The 17,385-nt window shown below is 40.3% G+C and overlaps 1 protein-coding gene across 8 annotated transcripts in view; it reads left to right on the top strand.

Annotated features, from left to right (window-relative positions):
* Positions 1–17,385, top strand: part of LpR1 (Lipophorin receptor 1) — a 217,739-nt gene that overhangs the window by 165,471 nt on the left and 34,883 nt on the right. Inside the window, exon 2 of one of the 8 annotated variants that reach the window (XM_089727595.1) lies at positions 5,919–6,101. The exons of the other annotated variants lie outside the window; for them this stretch is intronic. Within the exon in view, the coding sequence (XP_089583721.1) occupies positions 5,990–6,101 (112 nt within the window). The 5' untranslated portion in view covers positions 5,919–5,989. The remainder of the gene's footprint in view (positions 1–5,918; positions 6,102–17,385) is intronic. 8 annotated transcript variants of the gene reach the window in all.

Below are 17,385 nucleotides of genomic sequence, written 5' to 3'. Positions count from 1 at the left end.
ACTTACAATATACAATATACATCAGTAGGCAGCGGCTTGGCTCTGCCCCTGGCATTGCTGAAGTCCATGGGCGACGGTAACCACTCACCATCAGGTGAGCCGTATGCCCGTCTGCATACAAAGGCAATAAAAAAAAAAAACTTGTACAAATGCAAAAAAAAGCTTCGATTTTTTTACGACGTAAAATGTAATAACAATTCAATATGTTCTTAAACGAGATATGCAGTTTTCGCATTATCCCTATAAAAACAGACTTCCGTATTTCTCGATCTTTAACATTTAAATAAAAAATATTTTCTGCACCGCTAAATATTCGAATTTAGCTTTATCCATGACATGTATGGTATCGTGGAGATCTCCAGCTGATCAGTGACCGATAATACGATTTCCGTCATGGTCGCTCAGCCGACGATCTTCGTATGTACTTCAGACATCGGTAGGTGGAAGCCATAGAGAACAGAGGCTCTCACTATAAGCTCTGATGTCGTAAAGACAAAGTGTTTAAGATGATTGATGAGAGGGAGTTTTTATTGCATTTACGGGGTAATGAGCTCAGAGTCCGTCTGTGATTTACGACCTTAGACTTGAAACTAGCAATCGGTCATATTTTAAAAATATAGATAGATAAAATTGCACGGACCGCATTTCAGTCAAAGTTTTGATTCATTATTGAAAATTTAATTCAAATTTCACGGCCGGCGATCTCTATAACTTCGATTTGAAACTTAGAATATTCCTTGGGAACATATCGGAGGCTAGCGTGTAAAAAGTCGCCCCTCGTTGGTTCCTATTCATCTGAGGATTTACACTGCAGAGGGTGGAATCTGCGGGGGAGAGATCGCTGTAAATTTGTCAGACGCTGTTAATTGTATGGCTGTCGGCGTCGATCGGGGAGCTCGTGGTTTGAAGGAAAATTACGACAGTCAATGCCTCGTTTAACATGCGCACTGCTTAACGATGCCCCAAAATGAAATTCGAATATATTCGACGAACATTTTTCTTTCCTCATCAAAACGCCGATTTTTTTTCCCTAAAATCTGCTAAGACTTGTAACTTTAAAATAAAGATTAGCAGAGCCAGTGGAACTCTGGTTACTTTTCATAATTAAATCACTAGATGATGACCGAGCTTCGCTCGGTTTTTTTTTATAACGCCATCTTGTTGTGTCTTTAAAGCGGTTAGTTGCCCTCAATTAAGTAAAATTGTATTATTATTCGCCAATAGATGTCGGGAAGAGTTGGTTATTGAAAACACGAATAAAACAACATTTTCTGAAAATAAATCGTAGCTAGATCGATTTATCGCCCCCGAAATCCCCCGTATAGGTACTAAATTTTATAAAAATCGTTGGAGCCATTTCCGAGATTCAGATTATATATAAATATTAATATACAAGAATTGCTCGTTTAAAGGTATAATATAGTGTTGGGAGAATTACACATATAATATTTTCGTAGTTTTGGATTAGACTATTGAGTGATGTAAGCACAAACATAATTAGGCTATTGTTAAAAAAATATATTTTACGTAGCGCTACAACTGAATACAAATGTTAAGGTCAAATGTTATTTATTATATTTCACATTTTCCTTCGAAGTCGAAGAAATGTAATTTTATTAAGTGTCTAGTTATTTCTTCGAAACTGTTTGAACGGAATGACATTGTCCGAAAGTTAATAAGTTAGTTGTTGCTTCACACTTGACAGCGAAACTTATAAAATGAACACGAACTTAGTATATAGTACAGACCGCATTACAGTAATGTTTGTTTTGTTAAAACCTTCATTTGCGAGATCCACTGTAGTTAATAAATAGCCTTGTTGTGTGTTTATTCTCAAGAAAGATGTACTCAATAGAAGCATAGAATTACATTTGTCTAGGTTTGAAATTTTCTCTATAACTTCTTCAATATATGAGGCCGTCAGTGCAAAAGCGGCCTAACCCACAATTTTTCATATCCATGCTTATGTATTACATTATTTAAAACATAATACATTTTGATGCAAAACCGGCCTATCCCTAGTTTCACCCATTGATAACAGATGGCTTTGTAAACATTATGTTTGCGAGTATTGTTTTTGCCTGCGAAGCAGTGTAAAAATAAATCCACGCCTTATTTCGATACTACTACTAACTATAGTAAGCTTAAGCCACTTTTGCGCTGACGGCCTCATAATTAATATATAGCCTTTAATCGATCAACAAATATTTGAGTAAATCAAGAATACATCATATTGTAATTTTTAGATGCTGATGAAAAATTTATCTAGATTTAGTTAAAATCTATTATTTATATTTCATGCAATCGATAAAATTCTAATAGGCGAATAATAAGTGCTTAATATCGAATTTTTATTATTATAAGTCACAGATTGGGGGCTATCTGTGTTATAAGTACTATATTTATTTATATAAATAGTAAGATAAATGAGCTAACAGATTAAGGATTGTCAATTGGCTACAGGATCCCATAGTGCTCACGAATTCGATCACAGCTATCCGCCGTTTAAACGCGGTAACACTTGCATCAAGAAAAAAATAAATCCTTCGGGAATATTACTCCTTTCTGGATGAAAGTGTACGAAAAATGTTGCGATTATCAATAGAGCAATTAAGATGTGAAAGCAAACTCAATTTCCTATTTATATTTATTAGTATGGATAGATAGATAACAGGTGTATTCTCCCTTCATTCTGCCTTCCAGCATGACTATTTCGCAGCAAAAATAAGCAGTGACCACTACTAACTAATACTAATTCTTCACTTGCCGATTCAAATACATTTTATTCGAATATTTTAAGATTAAATGCACGGATTGCCAGGAATAAAAACTAAAAAAAAGATGACATTGTTTCTTAAAAAGTGTTTTTAGAAAATATATTGAATATAATTTTATTTCGGTTATACGACCATTGTCGCGTATCTGCGTCCAATGTAGACGCGACGTAACTGACGGGTCCCCGAAGCTCTGGGTAATTATTTTTTTACTCGATCCAATATATCAGAATTTATGTGGGATTTATAAAAATTCGTATTCGGCGCGTAGTTCTGACTACTGTAAATACCTATTTAAAAAAGAAATTTATTAGTTTGTTTAATATTTAAGTTTGTTTTAATGTTCTAGTCCAAAATTTAGGTAGCACAATCAAGCGAAGCTACCATGATTGGTTTGATTGGAATGGAATTGTAGTGGCAAAGTTTGCTGATATAACAGTACTCAATGAAAGCGAGAAAATGCGTTTGATAACTGTGTACAATGAATAGTTTGGTAGTTACGTCACTTTTCGGCGTTGTACCTTTTAATATTTAAACAAGACTAAATCTTTACGGATAGCATTCCGCATCAGACCAGTAGGTATATCTAACACAACCCAAAACGCCCATTAAATATGAATAAAAATGTACAGGACTTTCATCAGAAACACGATCTAGTATAAACATGAAAGAGATAAGTATCTCAATATAATTTTCCTAAAACTAAATACACTGTCACATAAATGCTTGCTAACACCACATTTAATGAGTGGGTTGAAAACAAACAAGTCCCGTATTCACATGCGCCTATCGGAGTTGCAATCTAAATTAAATTGGGCATGGCGCTGGCGTGTCGGTTCAAGAGATCCCAGAAGATTTGTGTTGGCAATACAATATGATTCCTGGTTTCAATTTCCGAACCACCCAGGCATTCTGAATGAATCGATTCGAATGATTACTTGTGATTGGTTCCGATTTTTGATGGTTCTTACTAAATAATTGAAATTCCGTTCCGTGTTCAGAATAGCCGTAATACATGGCACTTGGTTATTACATATATTCAAAATTTATATTTTAGAGCCAGTGAAGTCCGCGAAAGTGTGTAACTCAATCCTGGCAATATATAGCGCGAGCCAGTCATACGAATATTTTTGTTCTTTATTGTCACTTAAATAAAATAAAAAGATGTGTGGTGTCGTGGGACACCGGATAGGAACGAAGTTCCTTATTATAAAAATATTAATTTTAATTTCTATTCGAGGTATAAAGAAAATAAAACTGGGTTCGCAACAACCCACGGTCAATCGGTAACGTGCGAACTTATTGTGGTACACTTCATTCACGGTTATTACAAAGTTAAGCCGTACCCTGTGTGCATTACTAATTTGTACGTTATTTCACAGTTAAGTCGTACACTGTGTGCATTACTAATTTGTACGTTATTACAAAGTTAAGTCGTACACTGTGTGCATTACTGATAAAAATCTTACGTTACGGACGTTTTTTCCCAGTTAGAGTACCCCTCCACATCGTCCCATAAGGAACTTCGTTCCAATTATTTCTGCCAACCTATAGTGGTTGTTTTGGAACGTAAGGTCTGCCTATAGATACAGTTTTCGATAAACTAACCTTAATGTATATCGATAAAACCAAGCTATTGCGAGTTGCCCATCGATTTAAAACGTTCACAGGAATGTGGGATAATTTTACCAAACGTTACCCTCGAATACTTACCTTAATAACAGTATGTAAAGCGAAATCGATAACGCGCACTAACTTAGGATTGTGTTATAGAATAGCAGTAATCGTATATGTACCTATTAATATTTCTGAACCCCAATAATAAGATAAAATTCAGATCGTATATACCGAAGTAGAATTCAAAAAATCACAATTTTGTTTATTCGCGACTAACTGTACCGAATTTTCATGTTTGTATTCACGGAGTTTAGTAAAGTAAGGATTGAATGAAATGAATAGCAGCAAAAGCTTTTATCGTATCCATAAAACGTGCATACACTATTTTTGTAGTTAATGTATTTCCTATGGGCTATCGTTTTACGCAAAGTGATGATATAATGAAATATTTTTACGCGGACCGTATTATTTATTGCGTACTTTTACCTATCTCAATCAAAGAACGTTGTTTTCTTTCCAACTTTTACAAATCAACTTGCATCATATTGCTATATTAACATCTCAGTTATTATGGAAAAACATATAATAACACAAACATGGGAATTAAAAGAAGTAGCCCTAAGCGCTGTTATATTCCATCGTGCATTTGCTGAGATATATTTACGGAAGCTTAATCCGATTGAAAATAGTAAAACAATTAGCCGATGCAAGTCAATTAATCATGACGCTGTTTAATAAAATGCTCCTGCTATAATCACTGACCCATTTAAGGCCCTCGCCCTGAAATCATAAATTAAGGGGTATCACGTGGTTCGTTCAATCATGACGTGAATGAAGAAATTTATAGCAGATAGATAAAGGAAAATTAGTTAGGAGTAGTGGTTTTGTTCCGAAGACAACTAGCTATTAGTTTAAGTCGGAAAAGTTCTTGTGTATTTCGTGAATATTTAGAATTAAGTGGATAATAAACCAAATGTGTTGTCATTGTGAATAACTGTTACTGATTTGTTGATTAATCAATTAGTCTTAGGTAAGTAATAAATTTGGGGTTAGAAGTGTGTTAACACGGCGCAATGTTTATTTTAAATTAAAACCCAATCCAATTTCACTATAAACATAAAAAAAATATACGGTTTTAACTTCCCCGTCTAAATAAACACGAATTCTCACAATATTTATAGCTGAAAAAGTTTAGGATTACACCTATGAGAGACAAAGGGTTCAAGGGATAATCCTGGCTACCTATGTAATGCAGAGTATTCCCAGTAGATTCATAATTTAACTTCGGACGACTGATACACTACTGCGTTCTCTCACTAAACTAGCTTAGTAAATATGTAGTTTTGTTCTAGAAATTAAAAAATATTTTTTTTGTTTATTTTATTTACTGATTGATTACGTTATTATTTAGGAAAAACGTGTTGCTTTTATGTAAACGTATGCTCGCCAACGCAAGGAATCGTAAAAACACATTAGGAAATTTAACAATGGAATTTGTTCAATGAATTTCTATCTTTTTTTTGCCAGTCACGACTGATGTTGAAACGTTTCAAACATTTCGAATAAGGTTGTTTACGAGGCTGAAAACTCGATACAGAATGTATCTACGGGTGTGTGTCCTGATTTTTACATTCATCGTTATCACGGAAGCGACATTTTACGATGACGATTACGACAGCTACACCAAGGCTTACGACTACAAAAGTTCAGGTAAAGTTGAAACCAAATACATTTTATTGACAATCCAAATATTTTATTGTGAGTCCAATTTTATTTCTATTGTCGTGACTTCGGAACGTAGTCAATTGAGTCCCGTCTCGAATTGAGTTTTGTAACGAAGCCTCCAAGGCAATAGTTATCGAAGCTCGCAACTAGATTTTAGTTAGGCACTTCTTCTTAGTGTGTGAGTTGGTTCAGTTCTTGTGAAAGAACGTTTTGTCTAGTTAACGATCCATTTAAAAGTAACATTTATTACGTAATCAAATGTATTGTCTTATTTAAAATTGTATTTCTTTATTTATAAAATTAATTCCTGTATGTATATCAATGAAATTTGTACCCATTGTCGTTTTTGGCATTTCGAAGACCTGAAAACTGAATTATTTTCGTGAGTTGTATCTCTTTAAATATTGTAAGTAGCTAATAACCGTGGAAGAATTTATCAAACTCGTCTTAATTTCTTTGTTTATCAGAATAATAACTCATCAAATAATACTTAAATACCAAAGTGCGTTTCTTAATCAGAGTTTGACTGAGATTTTTCAATTTTTACTCAGTAAGGTCTTACCGAATATATTCCACTAGTATAAAGTGTAGCGGTGACTACTTTAACGATATTATTTCTCATTTATAAAAAAATATATCCTTTTTCGATATAACCATAAATATATTTACAAAACATACTTCAAGATAATGATATCAATTGGCACCACGTTTTTTATTGTTGTTATCGTTTTATATATGACTCGCGAAAATCTAACTAATCACTAAATACCGAGTACCCTAATGATTAATTGTAAAATAATAAATGATTAATTTGCAATATAATCATATCATTGAAGTTGATTGAGGTAAATTTAACATTTTCGATATACAGTCATAATGCCCAAATTATAGAGTTGGTACGAGTCTCTGGTTACATGTGTAAAAGTCCTCGAAAGCATACACTTACGGCCGTAATGGATGCACTAGTCGCCATCGCATGCAAGTAAGACTCGGTAATACAATTTCCTGCTGCTCTCACGATACTACAATCTTGGGGCCAATTTGGCCTAATGCTTGTGCATCCAGCGCTTTCAACAGTTCTTTTAGAATATTTTGTGGAAACGGAACTGATATTATGGAGTAAATAATGATTAATAGGCTTTGGTAAACTGTTTGATATTTGTACCTAATTATTCAATACTTAATGGCGGATACTATACACTCAATCAAGAACAAAACTGTTTAAATAACAAAAAGTCTGTAGAGTTGAAAATTGATGAGAACAAAAAGAAGAATAAGGGTATTTTTACTGAAAGTGGATCAAAAATAAAACTGAGACTAGCCCGTTTTGAATACGACCCGTATCGACCGCCGCAAAGTCCCTTTGAAACACAAAACCCCTGTTCGTTCGTTTTTATTATTCGAAATGATCTCGTATGTTACAAGGAAAAAGAGAATGGGTTAATATATTTATGAATTAATAAGTTCGAGACAACTCTTGTGATGTTGAAAATATATACCTTTTAATCAATATTTAATGCATTCACAATTTGGATCGGAAGTAACAAGCTAGAAGGAAATTGCCCATTCACTGGTGGTAGGACCTCTTGTGAATCCGCGTGGGTACCGGTACCACCGCCCTGCCTATTTCTGCCGTGAAGCAGTAATGCGTTTCGGTTTGAATGGTGGGGCAGTCGTTGTAACTATACTTGAGACCTAAGAACTTTATCCCAAGGTGGGTGGCGCATTTACCTTGTAGATGTCCATGGGCTCCAGTAACCACTTAACACTAGGTGGGCTGTGAGCTCGTCCACCCATATAAGCAATAAAAAAATTCACCATAAATAAAATCGAATGAAGATGTTTTATATTCAATACACACTTATGTTACGAATATAAGTGTTTGAAATACACAGATCAAGAAAGTACCACATGTGGCGGGTAGCTAACATAGAACGCAAGATATTTAACAAATATCTGAATGTCACTAACGAAATTTTCAAGATAAGCTTGTATTTATAAACATCTCGAATAACAACATTCCGAGGGTCAGTCTACCGAGTAACTTCACTAGATAAATAAGTATTTGTGTGTTTTTTAATGAATTCGACAGCACAAAAATTTATGTTATTGATCCAATTGATGGTCGTAAACGTCTTTACTTTTTGTTTCTTCTTCTTCTCAGTCGTGTCACTCTTGACAGAGTGGTCGTGATCGTCATGTAGTGTTGGAAGGGGCAGACTTGATGCGTCTCACGATGTCGCGCCATCTCTCCCTGCTTGAGGCCATTCTACATCAACGCTTCCCTGTACAACTTTTTGTAAAATAAGGTTATTTTTTTATGCTTTAGATTTTGGGAATCACCATGTCAATTTAATATGCTTCGAGATTCTTAAAACGTATTACTCAATATACACTTTTATAATACATTCTATCTAGAACTAGATAGATACTACTCGGACGAGGGTACCTATCTAAACTTATAACATTCAGTCTTTCGAGTTTCAATAGAAATCCAAAGTCGAAGGGCCTCAGAAGCAATTTCGCGGACGACAATTTTTGTCGCCATTTCACGTCAGACCGATTTCATTCCACAAAAGACATATTCATCGGACTAGCTTATCGGGCTGGCACAGCGTCTCCAATCATCGATTTACTTTAATTCGTCTCTAGCACTCGTTGTTTAACTCTCTTGCATCTTTTTAAATTCTACTTGATATATATATCGACGCTTGAAAGGCAAACGTGACTAAGCGACAATAACTGCTTTGTACATAAATGATAGGCAATAACCATATTCGATGCGCAAAGAAATATATTTCTAGGTCTATTAAAATCATTTCAATCCTACAGCTAGATTCGTTAAAATATAATTTTTTTCAGATATTTTTCAGTTATATTTTGAATTAATTTCAACTTTAAATTAGTCTTCTGTAAAGTTCACGCATTGTCTCTTAGTCACGTTTGCCTCTCAAGCGTCGATATTTTTTTTTTTAATCTGCCGTCAATATACACACTACAAGCAGATAAGCTTAGACAATAGACTTGCATCGGGGGTCACTTCTCTTGCCCAATGACAAAATCTAAATTGAATTAACCAGTGATCTTTGATTTAGTGCAATTTTATTGTTGTATGTGGGTTCAGTCGTCGTTTGTAGCTTTATAGATTTGTGTATCGTTTGATTTAGATGATTCGCCTTGTTTCGCATTTGGAAGGAAATTTTCCTATTTCATTTCTCATCGTACATATTATTATGTAGAGTTCATCAGTTTTAATTTGTATTAAAACAAGGAGAGACTGAAATAATTTTCCATATTGAAATTATAAGCTCAACTCCATAGTTGAATGTCATAAGTCAAAGTTACCTCTACACGAAATCTAAATTCAAGCGCTTCCACATAATGCAGTTGACCGTCAACTAATAGGACCGTATCCTAGGGATTAATTAACTGCGATCGCGAGTAATCTCTTTGTTCCGCAGATAGTGCTTGAGTTATATAAGTAGGGTTGTGAATGGAGGCAATATTAGATATATGTATAAAATAGTGAATGGTGTTGTGATGCCTATTATAAATTAAATTATGTGATTTTTACCATTATGATGGATTAAATTTACCATCCATTATTTTTACATACAAAGATAAAAAAGGAATCCACAACTTGAAACCCTAATTATTTTGGAACGTTTTAACGTAATGATCAAGGCTGAACGTTATAACCTTAATGTTAAATATCGAAAACCAATAGAAAGGCTGTTTTGAATAAAATCTCTTAATAGAGAAAAGCGAAGAGGTATCAAATAGAGTTTCCTTTATCGTGAAAGGTAGATCGATTTCAAGACACATAATAATGCACTTTTATGAATTCACCATCAAATTTATGGAATAAATACGAATGTATTCAATAAAGGCGACAGTGAATTCATTGATTCAAATTCGCCAGAAAGGGTTTTGTTCCACATGACTGTTAATTTCTTTTTAAAATAGCATGATCACGACGGCACTTTAATTTAAATATTAGGCTCGCTGTCACACCGTCCCTTTTTGGTGACCGTATTCAAAACACGAAAATAAAACTTTCTATTTCAAATTCTTGAAACGCTTCATCAATCTCTAATATTTTTGTTATATTAACGGTCGAGTTACATTGAAAGGTCTTCGTACTCCTCGCTAGGGTTGTATTGTTGTTCAACAGGGGTGCTTTTTGTTTGCAAATTGCTCGGTTGCGCGTGCCTCGGCTTGAATCACCTCAAGATAAAGCTGGCTGCTGCTACCCACCGATAATTTTCTTCAACCCTGTTTTATGCGCAACTTGAACGGCTATTTCGGACGTAAATGGATTGATCCTGTTTATAGCTTGCCCTTCTGGCTACGATGATGAAAAATTCGTATTCTGAAATGAGAAAAACGAAAAGCAACAAGAAATTGATGAATACGATCCTTTGTTTTAGAATTGAGAACCTTATACTTGTATGGATCTTGTTTTATTCCTATTTGTTTAGTTTCGAGTATTTAACTCATAGTAGTTTTAGTAGAAGTACCTACTTCTTTAATTTTCTTTTTATAAAAGTTTGACATCAAGTTAAGTTTGATAATTACAGTTACAATTTTAAAAATAAAGTACCTATACAATTTTATTTTGAATCTATCATTAATTAATTCTCTCCATCTGATTAGTATTAGACCAGTGTTCCGGAATATTGATAGGATAGCAGTGCCTTTGTACATAATTTTCCAATTACTCTGTACTATGTCTTCATTTTTGTGTGTACATAAATAAATAAATAGGTATAAACATCTTTTGTTTTCACAGAAAAATATCAGGCTCCTCACGTAATATTCGTATTAAAAAGACGATTCGTATTAAAACAATGAAGGAAAGATCCCGCCGAAATTGTGTTCGAAAGAAAACAATATGTTTCGTGTTATACATTTTAATATTACATAATTAACAGAATTTGTAACTTGTACTGATCATTACTTAAAAGATAATTTGAAATTGGGTCGTAAAAGTTAAATAGCTTCTTAGGCAATGCGTAATGGGAGGGAATAATTTTCAGGAGCCAATTTACAAACAAAATTTAGTGACTTTTAGTGATTTTAATTTTCTTAACAGTATACAATATTTTTAAAAGTAAAATAACCGGATTTAATTTAAAGCTTTTTAATTTGTTAATGGAATACAACATCAATATCCGGTTTCAGCGAATGAAAGAGAAACTGAGTCATATTTTTGTGAAAAAGTATTAAGATACAGATGCAGGTGTAACAAGATACGATTCGTGAGAAGGTAGTTAAGTCTCTTAACAATTCTTCTGAATTCCCCACTAAATTTATTGAATACGAATGCCAAAGAGCATCTAATTTCAAATGTATTTTAAGTTCTTTTTAGAATGGCCTAATAATGAAGGCATTTTATTTGAAATATTGACCTCGCTTTCGCAACGTCTCATTTTTTGGTGACGGTATTTAAAATGCAAAAATGTCTACTTCTCATTCTGGATACACTTCATAAATCCCTAATAATGTTTTTATATTATCGGGTGAGTTACATTGAATTACCATGTTCTATTATAGAGCCGAGAATGGTCCTTTCAGCAAGACTTAACATCAGGTCATAATTCTCGTTCCACGCACGCGTGGCTGTAACAATACATTTATTGACTTCATTTGAACTGAAGAGTCGTATAGTTCATATCTTAATGCGCTTGATTGTGCCATGTGGCTTCTCTTTCAAAACGCCATGATAATTCGAATGTACCTACAACATTTTATACTGGCAGTAATTTTTTCATAGTGCGTGTATTAATTGAAAATTCGCCGCGTTTAAAATATTCTGTTAAACCTTCTTCTTAGTCGCATACTTCATTGCTGAAGGTAGTATCCCTGAAAGCCCGTCGTGGCTCTTTAAAGCTAAAGGATATTTATTTATTTATTTTATTTAATATATATTGTACACCACTGTTAGAAGAAACACGACAATAAGGATACAGAGTACAAGGGCAGAGTACAAGGGCTTTATAGCAATGGCAAGGGAGTTTATATTGATATATAAATTAACGCAAGCGGTAGTAATAAATTTGCTGTGTCGTGTCGGCCAAAAATGGTAACACCTCATCCCATCCCCTGGGTGTCGTGAAAGGCGACTAAGTGATTCACTGGAGAATAGGCAGCAACATTTTTTTAGTATTATACCAAAGTACTGTGAGCATCAACCTGATTTTTCTGCGGAAAAACAGTCTTGGTTCGGGGTTTGAAGGGTAGGACAGACGCTATGTAGTACATGCAATTGATACTTGGTCTCGTGTCTCAAAATGGGCGGTGACGTTCATGCTGTGATATCTATGGGCTCCGGTAATCACTTAACACCAGATGAGGCGTGAATTTGTTGGTCCAAGTACACAATTGAAAAATGTTTTATTGACTTTTCTCGCTCACGACTCGGTCGTGCGCGGACGTGCTTTCCGATCCGTGGCCCGCTTGCGAGCTGCGTCTCAGAACTCACAGTTGTGCTCGACAGTGTAGTGACCGTGAATACATCGTGCGTACAATTCAGTAGTGCGGACGTGCCGATCCGTTGGTCGCTTGCGATCTGCGTATCGAGGTCCATTTTTGTGCGCTAAAGTTTTGTAACCGCGAACCCACCCTTACCAACTGCCTTTTTCAAGGCAAAACCAATCGCTACGTTCAGCTTCCTGTGGCACTCACAGGCTAGCGATTTCCTAACCCTTCCCAAAAACAACAGTCTTTTTCAAGACTAGACCCCCGCTCGCGATTCTGCCTGCTGTAGCACTATACAGCCCGAGCGGGTTCCTTTCCTTTTCCCCGCCGATTGCCGTTTTCACGGCATAGGCATTCCCCCCCCCTGCTCCTTGCTGTCCTGCAGCACAGGGGGGTTACAAATCCTATCCGGGGCCTCGCCTTTCGGCGAGTTCAACAAAAGTCCCGGGGCCGCCCCCCCCGGGCAAGAAGACCGAAGCATGGAAGACAATAGTGAAAGTGTTAGTGACAGTGATTTTGTCGGGTTCCTCCGGGAAAGGTACCCGACAATTAGGGCCGAGTATCTTAGGTATAGGGCCTCTCGTGGCAATCCCTCCCCCCCCGCGTCCGTCGCCGCGTTTCTCAACCGTGCCTCGGAGGCACGCCGCGCGCCCCCCGCCGCCGCGTTAAGTTCGAGCGCACGTTCCGACGATGCGGCTCACATAGCGCCTAACGCTACCCCCACCCCCGCGCCCGCGTCGTTTACGTCATCGCGCGCTTCGTCCGTCGCGACCTCGATCGTTTCGAGTTCAGGCTCCGATACCGAATCGGAGATGGATTTCGAATCCGCGTCAAGCCCTCAGCCTGGAACCTCGGATGGGTTCCAAACCGTAACGCGCGGTAAAAAGCGTTCTCGCGCCGTGGAGTCCCGGAGCTCCACGACGAAGCAGACTAAATCCGCGACCGCCTCCCGCCCGCAGGTAGTCGTAACACCGGAGTCGGACTCCGCTCGCCGCGTAACTCCACCGCCGCGTCCCAAGCCCGCGCCCGCTCCTAAAGTAGCTGCCCCGCCCCCGCTGATACTTCAAGAGAAGACAGCGTGGAATCGCGTGTCCCAGGCCCTTCAGGCCAACAAAATTAATTACACCCATGCGCGTAACGTCGCGCATGGGATTCAGATAAAGGTCGCAACGCCGGGCGACCATAGGGCCCTCTCTTCATACCTCCGAAAGGAGAACATAGGTTTTCACACCTATGCTCTTCAGGAGGACCGCGAGCTCCGCGTAGTGATACGCGGAGTCCCCAAGGAGTTAGACATTGACTACATAAAGGAGGATCTGACCGCTCAGTCACTCCCTATAGTTAGTGTGCATCGGATGCACAGTGGGCGGGGCAAGCAGCCCTATAATATGATTCTCGTCGCGTTGGAGCCAACCCCGGAGGCAAAAAAGAAAATCTCATGCCTCTCGACAGTTTGCGGCCTATCCGGGGTCTCCATCGAAGCCCCCCATAAACGTGGCACTCCCGGGCAGTGCTACAGATGCCAGCTTTACGGCCACTCGGCTCGTAATTGCCACGCGCGCCCCCGCTGCGTAAAGTGCCTCGGCGATCACGCCACATTAGATTGTTCGCGAGTTAGGGAAACCGCGACCGAACCTCCAAGCTGTGTCCTATGCCTTAAGCAAGGGCACCCCGCGAACTACCGTGGATGTCCTAGGGCTCCGCGCAAGCGTTCAACCCTCCCAGCTCCGCGAACCGTCGGCCCAAAGACTTCGGCACCCTCAGTGCCGAAACCTGCCTTCGTGCCGGCTGCAGTTCCCACGGTTTCAGCGTGGAAAAAGCCGCTGCCGTATACGAAGGCGGGAACGCAAACCGCACCCCCGCCCCCGCTCGCGACACGCCCCGCGCCCCAGCCCCTGCTCGCACCTCGCCCCGCGCCCGCGTTCCGCCCCCCGCAACCCTCTGCCGTCAACGACTTCGCGCTCGTGCGCGACTTCGTCACCGCTGTTAACTTCGACCGTCTGCGATCGTTCGCAGACGCGATACGTAGGTCGGTAACCCCCGAACAGAGACTCGCCGCCGCGTTCGATCACATGGACGTATACGAGTCCGTGTCCCGCACTTTATAAAAATCTTTACCGGTAATCAATGGCGCAAAAAGGTAGAGAAAAATCGTATTCCCTTACGTTAGCATTCTACAATGCTAACGGACTCGCGCGGCAACGCGATCAAATTTTCGAATTCCTCCGCGATAATCTTGTAGATATTCTACTAGTGCAGGAAACCTGTCTGAAGCCCTCGCGTCGCGACCCGAAAGTCGCGAACTACGTCATGGTTAGGAATGACAGACTCACCGCCTCCAAAGGCGGGACTGCCATTTACTATAGACGGGCCCTGCACGTTGTCCCTCTCGATACTCCCTCGCTCTTACATATCGAGGCGTCAGTGTGCCGTATCTCGCTGACGGGACACCAGCCGATCGTCATCGCATCCGCTTATCTCCCCCCGGACAAGCCCCTTCTGAGCAGTGACATCGAGTCACTGTTCGGCATGGGAGACTCTGTCATCCTGGCAGGCGATCTAAATTGCCACCACACTAGGTGGAACTGCCATCGTACAAACGTCAACGGTAGGCGTCTCGACGCGTTTATAGACGACCTCACCTTTGAAATAGTCGGTCCCCCAACTCCAACATGTTATCCGTATAACATCGCGCTCCGTCCGAGCACTATAGACCTGGCATTGCTTAGGAACGTAACTCTGCGCTTGCGTTCCATCGAAGCAATGTCAGAGCTCGACTCAGACCACCGACCTGTCGTTATGCAGCTCGGTCGCCCCCACAACCCAGTCACTGTTACGAGGACCATGGTGGATTGGAATAAGCTGGGCACGTGCCTAGCCGACACCGCTCCGCCAATCCTCCCTTACGGCCCGGATTCGAATCTATCCCCCGAGGACACCGTCGAATCCATAAACATCATTACCGATCACATATCTTCCGCGATTATTAGATCTTCTAAAGAAGTCGATGTGGAGGACAGCTTCCACCGCATCAGACTGTCCCCCGATCTTAGGAATCTCTTAAGAGTTAGGAACGCGGCAATCCGGGCCTACGATCGTCTTCCCACGCATTCAAACCGGATTCGGATGCGTCGTCTACAACGCGAAGTCCACTCCCGCTTAAGCGACGCGCGTAACGATAATTGGCATAGTTATTTAGAACAACTCGCGCCCTCCCACCAAGCATACTGGCGACTAGCTAGGACTCTCAAATCCGAAACTACCGCTACTATGCCTCCCCTCGTACGCCCTTCAGGCCAACCACCGGCATTCGATGACGATGACAAAGCTGAGCTGCTGGCCGATGCACTGCAAGAGCAGTGCACCACCAGCACTCAACACGCGGACCCCGAACACACCGAGTTAGTCGACAGGGAGGTCGAGCGCAGAGCTTCCCTGCCGCCCTCGGACGCGTTACCCCCCATTACCACTGACGAAGTTAGAGACGCGATCCACAACCTACAACCTAGGAAGGCACCCGGCTCCGACGGCATCCACAACCGCGCGCTAAAATTTTTGCCAGTCCAACTGATAGCAATGTTGGCTACAATTTTAAATGCCGCTATGACGCACTGCATCTTTCCCGCGGTGTGGAAAGAAGCGGACGTTATCGGTATACATAAGCCGGGCAAACCGACAAACGAAACTTCTAGTTACCGTCCGATTAGTCTCCTCTCGACGATAGGAAAAATTTACGAACGGCTCCTTAGGAAACGCCTCTGGGATTTTGTTACCGCGAACAAAATTCTCATTGACGAACAGTTCGGATTCCGCTCAAAACACTCGTGCGTACAACAAGTGCACCGCCTCACGGAGCACATTCTGATAGGACTAAATAGGCGTAAACAAATCCCGACCGGCGCCCTCTTCTTCGACATCGCGAAGGCGTTCGACAAAGTCTGGCACAACGGTTTAATTTATAAACTGTACAACATGGGAGTGCCAGACAGACTCGTGCTCATCATACGAGACTTCTTGTCGAACCGTTCGTTTCGATATCGAGTAGAGGGAACTCGTTCTCGTCCCCGTCAACTGACCGCCGGAGTCCCGCAAGGCTCCGCGCTCTCCCCGTTATTATTTAGTTTGTATATCAATGATATACCCCGGTCTCCGGAGACCCATCTAGCGCTCTTCGCCGATGACACGGCTATCTACTACTCGTGTAGGAAGATGTCGCTGCTTCATCGGCGACTCCAGATCGCAGTAGCCACCCTGGGACAGTGGTTCCGGAAGTGGCGAATAGACATCAACCCCACGAAAAGCGCAGCGGTGCTCTTCAAAAGGGGTCGCCCTCCGAACATCACTTCGAGCATCCCACTCCGTAGTAGGCGCGCAAACACCTCCGCCGTTAGTCCCATCACTCTCTTTGGCCAGCCCATTCCGTGGGTCTCGAAGGTCAAATATCTAGGCGTCACCCTCGACAGAGGGATGACATTCCGTCCCCATATAAAAACGGTACGCGACCGCGCCGCGTTTATTCTAGGACGACTCTATCCAATGCTTTGTAGTCGAAGCAAACTGTCCCTCCGTAATAAGGTAACTCTCTACAAAACTTGTATACGCCCCGTCATGACGTATGCAAGCGTAGTGTTCGCTCACGCAGCCCGCACCAACTTGAAATCCCTTCAGGTTATTCAATCACGATTCTGCAGGATAGCCGTCGGAGCGCCTTGGTTCCTTAGGAATGTGGATCTCCACGACGACCTGGAGCTCGACTCCCTTAGTAAGTATCTACAGTCGGCATCGCTGC

Source organism: Bombyx mandarina, chromosome 05 (genome assembly GCF_030267445.1).
Source record: "Bombyx mandarina strain Sakado chromosome 05, ASM3026744v2".
NCBI lineage: Eukaryota > Metazoa > Arthropoda > Insecta > Lepidoptera > Bombycidae > Bombyx > Bombyx mandarina.
This window is presented reverse-complemented; position numbering and strand designations above follow the sequence as displayed.